The sequence below is a fragment of the Tachypleus tridentatus genome, chromosome 4 (assembly GCF_004210375.1).
Source record: "Tachypleus tridentatus isolate NWPU-2018 chromosome 4, ASM421037v1, whole genome shotgun sequence".
NCBI lineage: Eukaryota > Metazoa > Arthropoda > Merostomata > Xiphosura > Limulidae > Tachypleus > Tachypleus tridentatus.
In genome coordinates, this window is record NC_134828.1 from 116292475 (window position 1) to 116310841 (window position 18367).

The following is an 18367-nucleotide window of genomic DNA, read 5'->3' on the forward strand; positions in this document are numbered from 1 at the left end:
AATGTTGCTGCCGTAATACAAACTGTACTTGTTTGATTTTACTGCTTCTATACTCAATTTCTCAAGTATCCTTAATGTTTTTAGCTTTGAACCTCCACGCAAACATATCACTTGCTATGTTTTCTTCCAATGCCGACAGATGGTGCTGTAACCACTTTTATTATTGTTAATGAAGATACATGGACAATTTGTCTTGCACAACTTCCATTCTATGGTACGTAACATTTGGTACTGTACCGATTATTTTGAAGTTTTTATTTCTTTGTTTTATCATATCTCAAACCCGTTAAACAGAAAGACCTCACGCCAGCCCTCGTGACGTACTGAAAGCTATAGTAAACATGATAAATATGGTATTGTAGTTCATAACTCATACTACTAAGTACACTAGAGTGCCCTGTGATACTATAAAAATTGAAACATCCTCACTAAATATCGTTAATGTGCAAAAACGTACAGTGTTTTTAACACGTTTTGGTGTGGTATAAACTATCTTAATGTTCCAAAGTTTAAAGGCTTGGTATATTCAGGTATTCAGGTGGATAAGGCATTCAACTCGTAATCTGAGAGTCGCGGGTTCGAATCCCCATCACACCAAACATACTCGCCCTTTCAGCCATGGGAGTGTTATAATGTGACGGTCAATTCCACTATTCGTTAGTAAAAGAGTAGCCCAAGAGTTGGCGGTGGGTGGTGATGACTAGCTGCCTTCCCTCTAGTCTTTCACTGCTAAATTAGGGACGGCTAGCGCAGATAGCCCTCGAGTAGTTTTGCGCGAAATTTCAAAACAAAACAAAAAACAAACTTATCTCTTCTTAATATTTTATTAGTAATGCTGAAATACTAATACAGAAATTAATAGTTAATGGATTTAATAAAGAAACTTTAAATACAATTATTAAAACAATTTGTAATAAATGTAAAGAAATAAAAATTAAATAAATTTTACTAATTTTTAATTGTTTTTAGTTGTGAATAAGATCAATTAATAACTGTGCACTACTTTATGCGGATGAACACCTTGCTACATTTTAAGGCTTGTTTAGATTATGAAAATTGGTAGTTAAAGTAGACTTAATGAATGGTGGTTGGGAGTTATACTAGATAATTTAGATAAGTGGTTGGGACCTTTTATACTAGTATAAATCGTTTAATGAGCTCCAAATTAGTGTCATTCTACCATAATTGGGGCAAGAATGCCAACCTCAAGAGGTAAGTTCATATCATTTACTTACCCTCAAATGGTAATACCTCATTTTTATTTCTTATATATTTTTTCTTTTGATTTTTTTCTCTTTACTTTCGAGAGCAGTCGCCTTCCTACAACTGCCTTCCTTCAGGCAATTAAAGGTGGTACAGATGTAGGACATTGTGGGTTTGAACACCCACATCTCGCTCTTCTAATTTTTATTTTTGAATATGTTATTTTAATTTATATTTTTATTTCTTTGCTTTATTTAATTTCTTTATGTAAGACTGGCGAATGGAGGTTAATACTGGTAGATGGTGTATCCCCACCGCAATGTGGGTCCTACTTGCCGCAGTTATAACAAACAAAAATAATTACTCAAAAGTTTGGATTTGCTGTTTTTAACGCAGTTCTCCCTCTTGAATTTGTTTACGCAAGGATGTGGCTTTGCTCCAAAACAAACAAATTGTAGTCCTATCTATATGATAGAACAAAGCTTCGTTTTATTCCGTATATAGGTGTCTAAAGTAAACAAATATGCGAGAAGCGTTTTATTTTATTTTTTTGAAGTTCAGAGAAAACAACACAGAAAACTATTGTTCTGTTGTCATTGCTGCTTCGCTGTAATTAAGAGACAATACAAGTTTTGTTTCTGCAGTGTTTTATTAACTACATTTGTAGGTCACGAGCTGGAGCGTCCTCTAACGGATGTTAACTGGTTCCACGTTTATTAGCCTGTTTTGTGGATATTATTACACGATTATATTTTTTAACCAACACGCATAATTAATAGATATAATAAAGTATTGCCGGAGGTAAGCTCGCCTTTTTGTTCTTCAGATGCCATATGATTGTCGATACTTTTGGAATACACATTAGTTATTAATAAAATATTTTATTTGTTTTCTGGTCGATAGAAAAAAAATACTGTTTACCTAAAGTGTTCTACTTTCAGCGATATATTCTTCCCCTATTTTATATAAGTGTTTGCTGCAAGGGAAAAGTGAGTATAATTTGTGTTTCTAAAATATGTAAAAGAAATAAATCTTGATATACACTCGGTTACTGGTTATATGTTGTATGGTATACACTTGGTTACTGGTTATATGTTGTATGATATACACCTGGTTACTGGTTATATGTTGTATGGTATACACTTGGTTACTGGTTATATGTTGTATGATATACACCTGGTTACTGGTTATATGTTGTATGATATACACCTGGTTACTGGTTATATGTTGTATGATATATACTTGGTTACTGGTTATATGTTGTATGATATACACTCGATTGCTGGTTATATGTTGTATGATATACACTTGGTTACTGGTTATATGTTGTATGATATACACTCGATTGCTGGTTATATGTTGTATGATATACACTTGGTTACTGGTTATATGTTGTATGATATACACTCGGTTACTGGTTATATGTTGTATGATATACAGTCGGATACTGGTTATATGTTGTATGATATACACTTGGTTACTGGTTATATGTTGTATGATATACACGGTTACTGGTTATATGTTGTATGATATACACTCGGTTACTGGTTATATGTTGTATGATATACATTCGATTGCTGGTTATATGTTGTATGATATACACTCGGTTACTGGTTATATGTTGTATGATATACACTCGGTTACTGGTTATATGTTGTATGATATACACTCCGTTACTGGTTATATGTTGTATGATATACACTCCGTTACTGGTTATATGTTGTATGATATACACTTGGTTACTGGTTATATGTTGTATGATATACACTCGGTTACTGGTTATATGTTGTATGATATACACTCGGTTACTGGTTATATGTTGTATGATATACACTCCGTTACTGGTTATATGTTGTATGATATACACTCGGTTACTGGTTATATGTTGTATGATATACACTCGGTTACTGGTTATATGTTGTATGATATACACTCGGTTACTGGTTATATGTTGTATGATATACACTCGGTTACTGGTTATATGTTGTATGATATACACTCGGTTACTGGTTATATTTTGTATGATATACACTCGGTTACTGGTTATATTTTGTATGATATACACTCGGTTACTGGTTATATGTTGTATGATATACACTGGATTGCTGGTTATATGTTGTATGATATACACTCGGTTACTGGTTATATGTTGTATGATATACACTCGGTTACTGGTTATATGTTGTATGATATACACGGTTACTGGTTATATGTTGTATGATATACACTCGGTTACTGGTTATATGTTGTATGATATACACTTGGTTACTGGTTATATGTTGTATGATATACACTTGGTTACTGGTTATATGTTGTATGATATACACTTGGTTACTGGTTATATGTTGTATGATATACACTTGGTTACTGGTTATATGTTGTATGATATACACGGTTACTGGTTATATGTTGTATGATATACACTCGGTTACTGGTTATATGTTGTATGATATACACTCGGTTACTGGTTATATGTTGTATGATATACACTCGGTTACTGGTTATATGTTGTATGATATACACTCGGTTACTGGTTATATGTTGTATGATATACACTCGGTTACTGGTTATATGTTGTATGATATACACTCGGTTACTGGTTATATGTTGTATGATATACACTCGGTTACTGGTTATATGTTGTATGATATACACGGTTACTGGTTATATGTTGTATGATATACACTCGGTTACTGGTTATATGTTGTATGATATACACTCGGTTACTGGTTATATGTTGTATGATATACACTCGGTTACTGGTTATATGTTGTATGATGTACACGGTTACTGGTTATATGTTGTATGATATACACTTTCGGTTACTGGTTATACGTTGTATGATATACACACGATTACTGGTTATATGTTGTATGATATACACTTGGTTACTGGTTATATGTTGTATGATATACACTTGGTTACTGGTTATATGTTGTATGATATACACGGTTACTGGTTATATGTTGTATGATATACACTCGGTTACTGGTTATATGTTGTATGATATACATTCGGTTACTGGTTATATGTTGTATGATATACACTCGGTTACTGGTTATATGTTGTATGATATACACTCGGTTACTGGTTATATGTTGTATGATATACACTCGGTTACTGGTTATATGTTGTATGATATACACTCGGTTACTGGTTATATGTTGTATGATATACACTCGGTTACTGGTTATATTTTGTATGATATACACTCGGTTACTGGTTATATTTTGTATGATATACACTCGGTTACTGGTTATATTTTGTATGATATACACTCGGTTACTGGTTATATGTTGTATGATATACACTTGGTTACTGGTTATATGTTGTATGATATACACTTGGTTACTGGTTATATGTTGTATGATATACACGGTTACTGGTTATATTTTGTGTGATCTACACGGTTACTGGTTATACGTTGTATGATATACACACGATTACTGGTTATATGTTGTATGATATACACCCGGTTACTGGTTATATGTTGTATGATATACACTCGGTTACTGGTTATATGTTGTATGATATACACGGTTACTGGTTATATGTTGTATGATATACACTCGGTTACTGGTTATATGTTGTATGATATACACTCGGTTATTGGTTATATGTTGTATGATATACACTTGGTTACTGGTTATATGTTGTATGATATACACTCGGTTACTGGTTATATGTTGTATGATATACACTCGGTTACTGGTTATATGTTGTATGATATACACTCGGTTACTGGTTATATGTTGTATGATATACACTTGGTTACTGGTTATATGTTGTATGATATACACTTGGTTACTGGTTATATGTTGTATGATATACACTTGGTTACTGGTTATATGTTGTATGATATACACGGTTACTGGTTATATGTTGTATGATATACACTCGGTTACTGGTTATATGTTGTATGATATACACTCGGTTACTGGTTATATGTTGTATGATATACACTCGGTTACTGGTTATATGTTGTATGATATACACTCGGTTACTGGTTATATGTTGTATGATATACACTCGGTTACTGGTTATATGTTGTATGATATACACTCGGTTACTGGTTATATGTTGTATGATATACACTCGGTTACTGGTTATATGTTGTATGATATACACGGTTACTGGTTATATGTTGTATGATATACACTCGGTTACTGGTTATATGTTGTATGATATACACTCGGTTACTGGTTATATGTTGTATGATATACACTCGGTTACTGGTTATATGTTGTATGATGTACACGGTTACTGGTTATATGTTGTATGATATACACTCGGTTACTGGTTATACGTTGTATGATATACACACGATTACTGGTTATATGTTGTATGATATACACTTGGTTACTGGTTATATGTTGTATGATATACACTTGGTTACTGGTTATATGTTGTATGATATACACGGTTACTGGTTATATGTTGTATGATATACACTCGGTTACTGGTTATATGTTGTATGATATACATTCGGTTACTGGTTATATGTTGTATGATATACACTCGGTTACTGGTTATATGTTGTATGATATACACTCGGTTACTGGTTATATGTTGTATGATATACACTCGGTTACTGGTTATATGTTGTATGATATACACTCGGTTACTGGTTATATGTTGTATGATATACACTCGGTTACTGGTTATATTTTGTATGATATACACTCGGTTACTGGTTATATTTTGTATGATATACACTCGGTTACTGGTTATATTTTGTATGATATACACTTTCGGTTACTGGTTATATGTTGTATGATATACACTTGGTTACTGGTTATATGTTGTATGATATACACTTGGTTACTGGTTATATGTTGTATGATATACACGGTTACTGGTTATATTTTGTGTGATCTACACGGTTACTGGTTATACGTTGTATGATATACACACGATTACTGGTTATATGTTGTATGATATACACTCGGTTACTGGTTATATGTTGTATGATATACACTCGGTTACTGGTTATATGTTGTATGATATACACGGTTACTGGTTATATGTTGTATGATATACACTCGGTTACTGGTTATATGTTGTATGATATACACTCGGTTATTGGTTATATGTTGTATGATATACACTTGGTTACTGGTTATATGTTGTATGATATACACTCGGTTACTGGTTATATGTTGTATGATATACACTCGGTTACTGGTTATATGTTGTATGATATACACTCGGTTACTGGTTATATGTTGTATGATATACACGGTTACTGGTTATATGTTGTATGATATACACTCGGTTACTGGTTATATGTTGTATGATATACACTCGGTTACTGGTTATATGTTGTATGATATACACTCGGTTACTGGTTATATGTTGTATGATGTACACGGTTACTGGTTATATGTTGTATGATATACACTCGGTTACTGGTTATATGTTGTATGATATACACTCGGTTACTGGTTTTATGTTGTATGATATACAGTCGGTTACTGGTTATATGTTGTATGATATACACGGTTACTGGTTATATGTTGTATGATATACACTCGGTTACTGGTTATATGTTGTATGATATACACTCGATTGCTGGTTATATGTTGTATGATATACACTCGGTTACTGGTTATATGTTGTATGATATACACTCGGTTACTGGTTATATGTTGTATGATATACACTCGGTTACTGGTTATATGTTGTATGATATACACTCCGTTACTGGTTATATGTTGTATGATATACACGGTTACTGGTTATATGTTGTATGATATACACTCGGTTACTGGTTATATGTTGTATGATATACACTCGGTTACTGGTTATATGTTGTATGATATGCACTCCGTTACTGATTATATGTTGTATGATATACACTCGGTTACTGGTTGCACAACAAAGTTTTTGCTTCTTGAACACTGTTGGGTGTTCTTCATAGATGGCCCGGCATGGCCAAGCGTGTTAAGGCATGCGACTCGTAATCTGAGGGTCTCGGGTTCGCATCCCCGTCGCGCCAAACATGCTCGCCCTTTCAGCCGTGGGGGCGTTATAATGTGAAGGTCAATTCCACTATTCTTTGGTAAAAGAGTAGCCCAAGAGTTGGCGGTGGGTGGTGATGACTAGCTGCCTTCCCTCTCGTCTTACACTGCTAAATTAGGGACGGCTAGCGCAGATAGCCCTCGAGTAGCTTTGTGCGAAATTCAAAAACAACCAAAAACAATCCTTATACATTATTGGGGGCTGATCACGAAAATCACATCCAAATTTGCCCATCGCCTACCATTTCATCGAAATCTTCAGTTTTCACCAGGACATTGCTGCAATGGGAAAACGATATCAGGGCAACTGGAATTCGTCAATGCTTGCTGACTACTGTTGGACACTGCAACGTGATGCATTGGACATTGAATACAAACGAAAATCAGGAGCAAAACACTTTTAATTATGTTGAACTTGATAGCATGTTAGAAACATAAACGCAATTAAGTACGTTATTGACGGTAAACAGTTAACTGTCTATTTCTCAGAGTCCCTACGTGATGAAGTAAAACCAAAACTATATTTGTGTATATCCACCAGGTACCTGTCACAATCATCAAAAAACTTTTCCAGTTAAAATTGGCTGTTGGTGAATACAAGTAGTTCGTAGCTCAAGCTGGTACCATCCGGGATTGTTACACAGCAAGACTTTTTGACGCCAAGGTTCCTACTTCGCGATTATTTCCCCCGTAGGTCAGCGGTACGCCTTCGAAATTACAATGCTAAAATCAAGGGTTCGATTCTCCTAGATAGACATAGCAGATAACCCTATGTGGCTTTCGTATAAGAAAAAAAAACTCGCATTTTAGGATTATAAAAACATGCGCGAAAGCACTAGAGGGGGGAGGGAGAAATTCCGGTATAAAAAAAAAACACAACAACTTGATATTGCTACTAGTGTTGGCTTGGTAATGGAGTATGGGCCTCAACTGTATAAGTTACGACCTTTATCAACAATCCTATTAGTAAAAACCCATGTAAAAACCAACAAATAAAATTAATGAAACAAATATTGGTCATCTGAACAAAGAAATACATCGTATTAGGTTTGTGTATTATTTTACCAGAAAAACATAAAATATTTAAGTTTAACCATATGAAAGTTTTAAAACATAAATATTGTAATTTTTAAAGTCTACAGACTGATTGTTGCCGAACTCAGTCGAAATGTGTAACCTATGAAAGAACGTTTTACGTGAAGGCGTAAAACAAAGGCACTCATGAAGTAATGAGCACAAGTAATTTTTTTTCTTGTCCCCTTTAGGACGTGAACCAGGGAGGTCAATAGATAATTCAATTATGCCTGGTACTATACAGTTGTTAATGGAGATAGTTTATTCCTTGTCAACGGAAGTAACCAAGAACCACAGTGGTCAAATGAAAGTGGGGACCTCTCTTGGAACTCTAAACAAGATAATTCACACGGAGTGAGTCTAGAAAAGCGAATTAAGAGTCGTATTTAGAATGTTTTTCTAAAGTATATAACTGGACGGAAGAAACATTGTCGAAAAGCTTTACTGCCTGGCCAATAACAAATAGATGTTTGTGCTTTGATAAAACTTGTCAAAAGCTCAAGTAATTTATTATCATCTTGCGGGTGAGGCGTCATTTCAAAAATGGCACAGGGCGTGTCGCGAAAATGTTTCAAACGGATATACTGCACGTGCAGAACGTCAATGATAAGTTTAAACCTATGGGCAGCTGATGAGAATCCATACTTGGACCCTGCTGGCCTCTATACGGCACGGAATTACCATCTCTCTGAAGATTGTTGAATGCTAATGAGATGCTGCTGCACCGTTAAGACAAATCACCGAATTACACGGCCGACATACCAATTATTTTTTTTCGATATGTAATTACAAATAAAAATTCATGAAGTGCTATTCACAGTCATTTCTCTTGAACATCTTGTCTTTTAATCTGCTCAAACAGATCTTAAGCCGTCGTCAGCGCACATTTAAATCAGTGTTGATTGACTTTTGAAAGCAAATAAGGGTAGGAGGGGGGGTAAACTGTACCGGTTTTAAACCCCTTCGTAAATTGTGCAACAGAGTAATAATTCCTAATCAGGGCCATCACAGTGTTCACTATCGTCAGTAGAAGAATGGACTGCGAGGTCAAGACATTGGTCCATACGTCCTGAAGAACCCCCTCCCACATTAGTTTTTACTGTAGAACAACCAGTGGCCTTCGTAAAGTAATTATATATGTATATACACTTCATTTTATATATAAAAAGTTTTGTTGTAGTTAACTCATTCTTTACATTACAACAGCTTCGTGAGTCTCCTTAAGTTCTCAATACACATTTGATTAGAGAAAAACATAACTTACTTATAGTCATTATACACGCTTTACAACAACTTCTGTTTTGCTTGTAGTGAGTTTATACGTTTTACTTTATAGAAATGTTTAGGTATATTTTATTTATTACGTACTCTTAAGTTTAGGGCATCCCTTAGTTTTCTCGTAGTCATTATGTACTTTATCTTAGGACAACTTAGTTTTTTTATGGTTAGTACGACGACTTTTGTTTGTTTGTTATGAATTTCGCGCAAAGGTACTCGAGGGCTATCTGCACTAGTTGTCCCTAATTTAGCAGTGTAAGACTAGAGTGAAGGCAGCTAGTCATCACCACTCACTGTTATCTCTTGGGCTACGCTTTTACCAACGAATAGTGGGATTGACCGAAACATTATAACGCATCTACGGTTGAAGGGGCGAGCATGTTTTGTGTAACGGGGATTTGAACCCGCGTCCCTCGAATTACGAGTCGAGTGCCTTAACCACCTGGCCATGCTGGGCCTGTACAAAGCCTTTAACAGTTACTTATAGCCGTTATAAATACGTTGCTTTAGAATATCCTGTTTTTGCTTGGACAAGCTTAGAAAGAATTACATATATTTTAGGTTTATTTTTTTTTTATAAATTTCAAAATCATGAACAAAGATTAAATATTTCATTAGTGTTATAGCTTCATGAAGAACAACCTTGTATGTTTGATAAATAGATCTATTATTTTTAAATATAGACGTCAAGTTTTATTTATAATTTTAAGAACTAATGAGAAAAGCAACAATGAATTATGTGTTTGAACCACACTGCATCTGCTGTATCCAGTACTGGGATGTAATGGGACAACATCCATGACTGTGTGAACTAAACATAGGACATAAATAATTATTTATTTAATTTATTTGTGAAACAGGTTATTAATAATATTAATATTAAATTGTTTGAAATTTCAAGTGACGTGAGTGAGCTCTCGTGACCAAGCTCGGACATTTTGACACAGTTTATAAACATTTATAAACTCGGTGAAACTTAATTACATTTATAATGTAAACTCTTTATTAATAATATTAATATTAAATTGTTTGAAATTTCAAGTGACGTGAGTGAGCTCTCGTGACCAAGCTCGGACATTTTTACACAGTTTATAAACATTATAAACTCAGTGAAACTTAATTACATTTATAATGTAAACTCTTCACGATTTTTTGTAATGAATACGTGAAAGAAATAGAATTAATTACTATTAGAAGCTTTGATATTTTCCTAATTTTGTGAAAGTTACTTTTTCTTATCTTTAGTATGTGAAGCGCAAACCCTTTCACATTTCTGCACCAAAGTATAGTAGATAGTACTGTAATCAAATTAATGTTGTCGTATGCCTCTGTGTATAGTAAAGTAAAATAAATGCTGCGTTGTATGTACAGACGAATTTCAGTGCAGAATGAAATACAGCTGAATCAAATTATTCTGAAAAGATAAATAGTATTTGGAAACGTGATGATCTAACTCTGAGAAACTTTAGATCCACTTAAATGAGGTCCTCTTGGCTCTTACCTTCAGTAAGACGTTGAAATGCCCTCCTGTTGATAGTAAAGATTAAACGTGTCTAGTGTATTTGTCCCATGTGCCAACCGTCCTTAAAATTTCGTTTTCTGTAATGCGATACTTCTGTTTTCAGTGTGCTTGGGAATAATTTTTCGTAGCGAAACATAGAGCAGTTAATGCGTAATGTGACATGCGATTTTCATAAGACATCAAGAATGTGGCAGTTTTCTTTAAAACTGTGTAATTATTCATGTTGTGAACTTTGGAAAAAATAAAATTGATAAAACGTTTCAAAGTTTATCTCTGTTCGAATATATTTTAACAACTTTAATGTAATGTTAGAATTTTGTTTAATTGAATGTGTTAATGTTTTAACAAAGGTTTGAAAATGTAGAAATCGTTAGATAGTATGTCGTTCTTTTAAAAGGTGAAGTAAACTTGTTGAAAATTATTTATATCAGTAATTATTAAAAACAAACAAACAAACCTTTTTCTGTAGCATACATTATATTCTGGCCAAAAGGTTTAAAAAAAACGGCATATTTTTAAAATCAGTTCTAACAGTACAGCCGCTGCCTACGATGTGTTATTAAGAAATTTAATTAATGTAAAATCTTTATTTCATGTGCTTCATGTTTTTGAAATTAGACCGACTTTTTAAATATTTCATTAATAAAAGGTTTTCCCTACAATATTAATTTTTTTTATCAGTACTGTAGAGTAGCGCTTCTTACGTCACTTAAACTTTACTTATATTGATGTACCTAATATCGAAATGTATAGGTAAAAATGGTTGCTTCTTACTGACGTTTCCAGGCCAGTTCTACTTTTTCCTTTAGTGTTAACAGTAAACATTTTGTTGAAAACTTTGTTTTTAACAATGTGCAACTTTGAATAAATTCCTAAATCTGTAATGTCTTCTGCTACACTAAAATGTTTCATTACATAAAATTCTGTACTTTAGGTTGATTTACGGTGTTTTCTGTTACACATGCTAGATGACATCAGTATCGTATTTCATGTATATCCTAGGATGTCGGATGTTCAGTAGTATAAAGTGTACAACCTGATAAACATGTAAACTAATTTATAAATTTGAATCGTTCATTTTCATATCTAACGAAATAAACTATTAGATCTTAGCTTTTATTATGTTATAAATTACTTTATGTAAAGAATCATGTATATTACAGAAATTTCTTATTAAGCCCAAAGTTGGAAGTTTCAATTGTTAGGAAATTGGATAATTGATTTCTTGTACCAAAGAAAATGGATTTGAATAAATAGCAAATTTCCTGTTTGTTTCTTTTTTTCCTTTGGTATTTTTTCTTCATAATATTTTTCCATGATAAATGTACAAAAAAGAAAAGTTGTTTTTATTATTAGTTTCGTGATTTCGACAGGTTTTTGCTGTTGAGTTATTTATGTTCTTTGTGATATGTTTTAGGCTGACTCCTTAACTTTACCACCGACAAGTGTTTCACACTGTGTATCGAAAGGCAAATCTGAAGTAAGTTATATTTTTAGAAAATGTATTCAATATATATATATAGTTTACTTTTCTTCATTAGCTTACTTAGTTTTGTACAGTAGTTTCTTTTTTAATTTAACCATGATTATGTTTAAAGAATTACATACAATTTTTATTAGTATTTGTGTGTAGGCACGATATGGATTTTTTTATACTAGTGTTATTTTATAGTATGCTTAATGTTGTAAACATAATTGTCTTATCAAATTGTTTCTTGTAACATTGATATGTTAACAAAAAACCCATAAAAACGAGTTTAGAACAAAATAATTATTAAAACTTTAAACTTTGAAACTTTTTCAGTTTTAAAACGAGACTTAATAAATATATTTAAATGAATTACTTTATCTAATAGATTAATTACAGTAACACATTGTGTATTAAGTTTCACAAATTATCAAGGATATTCTTTAAAAATTAGAATCACTTGAACTACTTGTGGGCTTAAAACTAGTTCTTAATCAGATCTTTGTTGTGTCTGATAAAGAGATAATTGTCATTTTTAAGAAGAAAACTTGTGTTCATTGTTTTTACAATATTTGTACAACCAAGATCCTGTCAATATATTTATAACTTGAAGGTCATAAAATTTTCTAATATTTATAAGTTGATAACTTCTTGCTATCGTATAGTATTTTTCCTAATATTTTTTTAATATTGTTTTACTTTATTAACATTTACCATGTAGTTTTAAGAAACATTTTATCAGCTTTCTTACAGAAGTAGCTTGTCTATCAAATTATTTGTGACTTTTCTAAAAACCCACAGCATTTGCATTTCTGACTTTAACTGTCAATATTGTTAATTATTTAATTGTGTACCTACAGTTTTTTAAGCAGTTAACTCTTCACAATATAAGTCTGGATTTTGATATTTAAAAATACTTTTATGAATTTTGTACCACCACAACACCCCAAAAACCTCCTTCTGCCCTACTTGGTCCTCTCCTTAAGAATAACCATTTTCTCTCCCCTCCCAACCTGAGTAATACTTTTTTCAGTTTCTAACAGTGCCAAGAATAGAGGGTTATTTATCTCTGAAATGTATGGTTGGTTTCACTTGTTTGTGCTACTCAACCAACTTAATTCCTGTAGAACAAACAATAAAAAATATTTAGATTATAATGTATGTATTTCTCTCTCTCATTATTGACTGCCTTGAAATTTGCCATTGTAAACAACTAGTGTATTTTAAGGCTGTTCTAAGAAACACTGTGCTATATTTCACTGATTTATCTCCTTGAGTCACTAAAGAAGCTTATATAAACCTTATTTTTCATGTTTTTGTTTGTTTTGTACTCTTGCTTAAACACTTTGAGGATGATGGTACCTTCCATAGAGATGAAAACCTCAGTAAGTCCATCGTGTATATGTACATTAACCAGTGTGAACATGGTAAACTACAACTATATTTCACAAATGATACATGGGAAGACTTTAAGCTGATCAGATCACTTTGATAGTAGCTTTAGATCTGGAAAAACCTACAATTGAATACAGCTGTCTGCTCTTGTTGAGAGATACTCAGAATCAGTAACAGTGTGAGATATTTCATAGTTGCACTAACTTCCAGAACTTGCATTGGGAAGCAAGAAAGTTGGCAATCAATGGTATACCTGAATTATCACTACATTGGTATACCCGAATTATCACTACATTGGTATACCCGAATTATCACTACATTGGTATACCTGAATTATCACTACATTGGTATACCCGAATTATCACTACATTGGTATACCCGAATTATCACTACATTGGTATACCCGAATTATCACTACATTGGTATACCCAAATTATTACTACATTGGTATACCTGAATTATCACTATTTTCTCTAGGACCTTTCAACATCTACACCACATATTTAGCTTACTTTGACAGACAGATCAGATGCCATAGATTAACCTTTGTTGACTACCTTCTGGTATATGGCATATGTCTTGGTAAAGCTATAATAAGAGCATGATGCAACCAGCCCTTAGCATGGTTAATAAATACTGCAGAGTTGCATGATTGGTCATTAAATCTACCTAAGTGAGGGTGGATACTTATCAATAGATATACTTATGAGGACAAACCATCATCATCACCTTTTGTGGGAACTTCTATCTCTGAGATTAACCTTTGACAGAAAACTCACCTTTATACCACATTAATATGGTGATAATCAGATCTACTAATGTTGCAGAAGAAAATAAAAAATTAACAGCTTCATCCCTATATGTTCCACCATAGTTTGAACTTTTCTGTTATGTACTGTCAGCAATTGGTATGAGTGCTACATATCTAGATAATATTGAGAAAATACAATTCTCCTGCTTAAGACTGGTCATGATTTATACTTTGGCCAGCCCAATTAAAGCCTAAATACATCTCACAATCCTTAGTTGAGACTGTCAGTGATCTTAGTGAGATGGAAACATCACAGTTCCATGGTGTTCCTCCAGGGGGTCTCTGAGGCTGAAATTGAGGATCATTTTAGACATTCTATAGGGAATTTAGATTCACTTTATCCTGCACCAACGTTTAGTCTGTTGGGTTCTCAATTCCATTATGGGACAGTAGTGAGTTAACAGACTTGCAGAACTGGAATCTGGGGTTCGATTCCCTATAGTAGACACAGCAGATAACCCAGTGTTGATTTGCTTTAACAAAATGAATTTACCTGACCAAATATTTTAAAGTCAATGGTAATTAACTCAGTCTTTAAATGACATAAAAAACAACTTTGGATAAGCTGCTTTTGATTTGTTTTCTTTACTTGGTTCATTGAGAGTTGTTTATGAACTTGCATCTTACTTTTCTCTCCATCCATGAACATTGTAGTTCATGCAGGGAGGTTTACTTCTCACTTACATAAAGGGACAGTTATTCCTTATCTGACAAGGTTGTCAGAACTCTGTAATTTAGCCTATCACCATCAGGAGGAAGCAAAATACAACTTTCAACTAATACATCTGCTCCTTGAATTTTAGGTTTCTAAGGTAGAGTTTGTAGTTAGCCTAAATATATCAATCATTCGTGATGGACCAGTATAAGTCTACATATTTACAACTCTAAAATTCAATGTTTTGTTTTTTTCTTTTCACATCACTTTGTTGAAAGACTCGGAGGATCATCATATTTATTAAAATGAGGTGAAACTATTGTTGCATGCACATTGGTTCATTTGTCAGCTTATACATTCATCCCTGTTTTCATTGGCATTTTAAAGTTCATTGAATCTCACAGGGGGTCATAGTTCTGCTCCTGTTTGTGGGTCTTGAATTCCTGACATCAACCCCTTTGTACATTAGCACCCAGAATAGATTTTTGTCTACATCCATTATGTTATTGTATGCTTTCAGGGTCCATGGGAGCTTGGCTTCAAGAAATGTCAGACATGTGCTCACTTTAATCGTAGATCGAGGAAACAGTGCATTTCTTTGAGTCAGGATTAGTCATTCATTTCACATTTTTTATTGCTATTACATTACATCCTTATTCTACTTTTAGGAATAACAAAGGCAAACATTATTCTCAGGTCTGAGGCATCTATTCTTGCTTCAATTCAGTATGTCATTGGTCTGGATGTTTATTCATTTTTTATCACATTTCTCAGTTGAGCTTAGCCACTCAGCCTCATGCTATGGAACAGGACGCCTGATGCTTACTTGCTTCTCCCTTTCCCACTGAATGGATGGTTATTTCTCTTCTGAGAATATGTGAGCATCACTCAAATCCTTCATGCCTTTGGAACAAGAGCACAAGAGATCCTATTGGTCTTTATGTGACCAAAGGATTATAAAAAATTGATTCATTGGATTTCTCAGGTTCTTTAGTCAGAATTATTCTTCAATCTTTTGAGGGATTGTTAAATTTCAATACTACAAAGATATGGGTTCTTTTACTGCCACCTTGTCCAGAGTTTCACCTGTTCGGGAATGCCTTGCTTCAGAGATGGCTTGCATGTACCAACCGTCAGATGACTAGGCTTTCTTATACAATGTTTCAGTCTTTCTTGCTTTTCAAAAGTCAATATCTCATTATTTGGACTTATGAAGTGAACAATTGTCAGGAGGCATCTATAGTTTTTGTTTTCATATCTTGGACCCCTTTATTAGGACCACTCCTATCATATCACCATACTCGCTTACCATGTTTTATTGGTGATTACTGCATTAGCAGATCAATTGTGTCCCAACCCAAATAGATTCTCTCAGCAGAATAGATGCTGCATCACAAGGTTCTGTTGGAGTTGCTCTCGTTTTACAACTCTGGTTGGTGGGCTGGTCTCTCTTTGGAATACCCAATTATTTGTAATTTGGTTTCCAACATCTGCTCATTGAGCTTTGGTAGTGGATGTATTCTGTCAGAATGGGAAAGGATTACATCTCTGGGTCTTCCCTCCAATCCATATGTTACCCAAGGTACTAAAAATAATTTTTCCAACTCATTTTCTGGACTTGTTGACAGAATCGGATTGGCAGCTATACTCTGCTTTCTACTTCTGCGATACTTTCAGGATGTCTGCTTCTTCTTAGAACATCTCTGTGGAGGCAGCTGTGATTTGGCATGGTACATCTGAGTATCTAGAAGTACAAGCTACAGACGTAAAAGTTATGTAGTGTTTTGCACAGCATCAAGGTTTAATTTCTAAGGCTGCTGTGTATCTGTCTTAGTCTTATGATGGACATTTCTTGACATAAATGACACGCATATCGGCAGCAGTGTATTTAGAGAAAGTTGAACCTACTTTGATCAGAAGTGCCAACAATTACTCTTTTTCTTTTACTTTGTTCTTTGGCAAGGGTTTTTGCATCTTCCTCAATTGCCCTGTATAAGGTTGTCTTTTTAACTATAACTTGACACTCTTTCGATATCATTTGAGTCCCCAGTACTCTCCAGATTTTTGAAGTTGCTTTGGGTCCTAGGTTCCAAATGACCATTCCAACTACCTAACTACTGGTACATTAAGGTTACATTACATGTCCTTTCTCAACACCTGTTTGTGACCTAATTCTCATGTGCCATGTATCATCTTTACCTGATGGTTTATATTCGTTGCTGATAATATACAGATGGCACTAGTTGGAATGGTTTGTCTACAGACTAATTTATCATTCTCTTTGTGTCTCCAAACCAGTTATTCTTACCAAGGACACTGTAAGACAGGGAATAGGATGAATCCTATTTACTGATCATTATTTTTTATGTTCATTGAGGATCTTGAAGGTTTTGTTGCCCACATTAATACATTCAGAGACACTAGATAACTTGTTATTCTGGACTTTTTTTTTTTAAGGCAAGAAATCTTCTGTAAGTCATGTTTAATAAGATTTGTCACATTTCTATGTCCTTATCAGTCCAGCTATGTTGCTCACTGGAGGACATTCTGTAGATTGGTACATGGACCTCCCACTTTACTTTAGTCTCATATTATTTGGATGATTTGGCAATATCTTGATATAATGGTTTTCGTCTATCTCCTATTGCGATATTAAGCACTCCCACTTGATTTTACAGTAAGGTGAGTATTTTCATTGTTTCTTGCATCGTTTTCACAGAATCACATTGTGCTTTTATCAAATCAATTCTACACTGGAAACTACTAATTCAATATACTTAGTACAGGTTGAGGCAGGCTATGTAGGAATGAATGGTTCCATAAAGCCACCTAGAGGCTGACTGGTTGGTATTACTCTATTATACTGGATCACCACTCATGGACTATCATGAGTAAAGCATAAAAAAATCCTACCTGTCCTTGCCAATCATTCGATTCAATG

At 33.8% G+C, this 18367-nt stretch overlaps 1 protein-coding gene across 1 annotated transcript in view; it reads left to right on the top strand.

Annotated features, from left to right (window-relative positions):
* The first annotated feature begins 1196 nt into the window (after positions 1-1196).
* LOC143248203 (semaphorin-2A-like) overlaps positions 1197-18367 on the top strand; it is a 57807-nt gene continuing 40636 nt past the window's right edge. Inside the window, exons 1-4 of the mRNA XM_076496636.1 lie at positions 1197-1212; positions 8489-8651; positions 9504-9507; positions 12515-12577. Coding sequence (XP_076352751.1) covers positions 1197-1212; positions 8489-8651; positions 9504-9507; positions 12515-12577 — 246 coding nt within the window. The remainder of the gene's footprint in view (positions 1213-8488; positions 8652-9503; positions 9508-12514; positions 12578-18367) is intronic.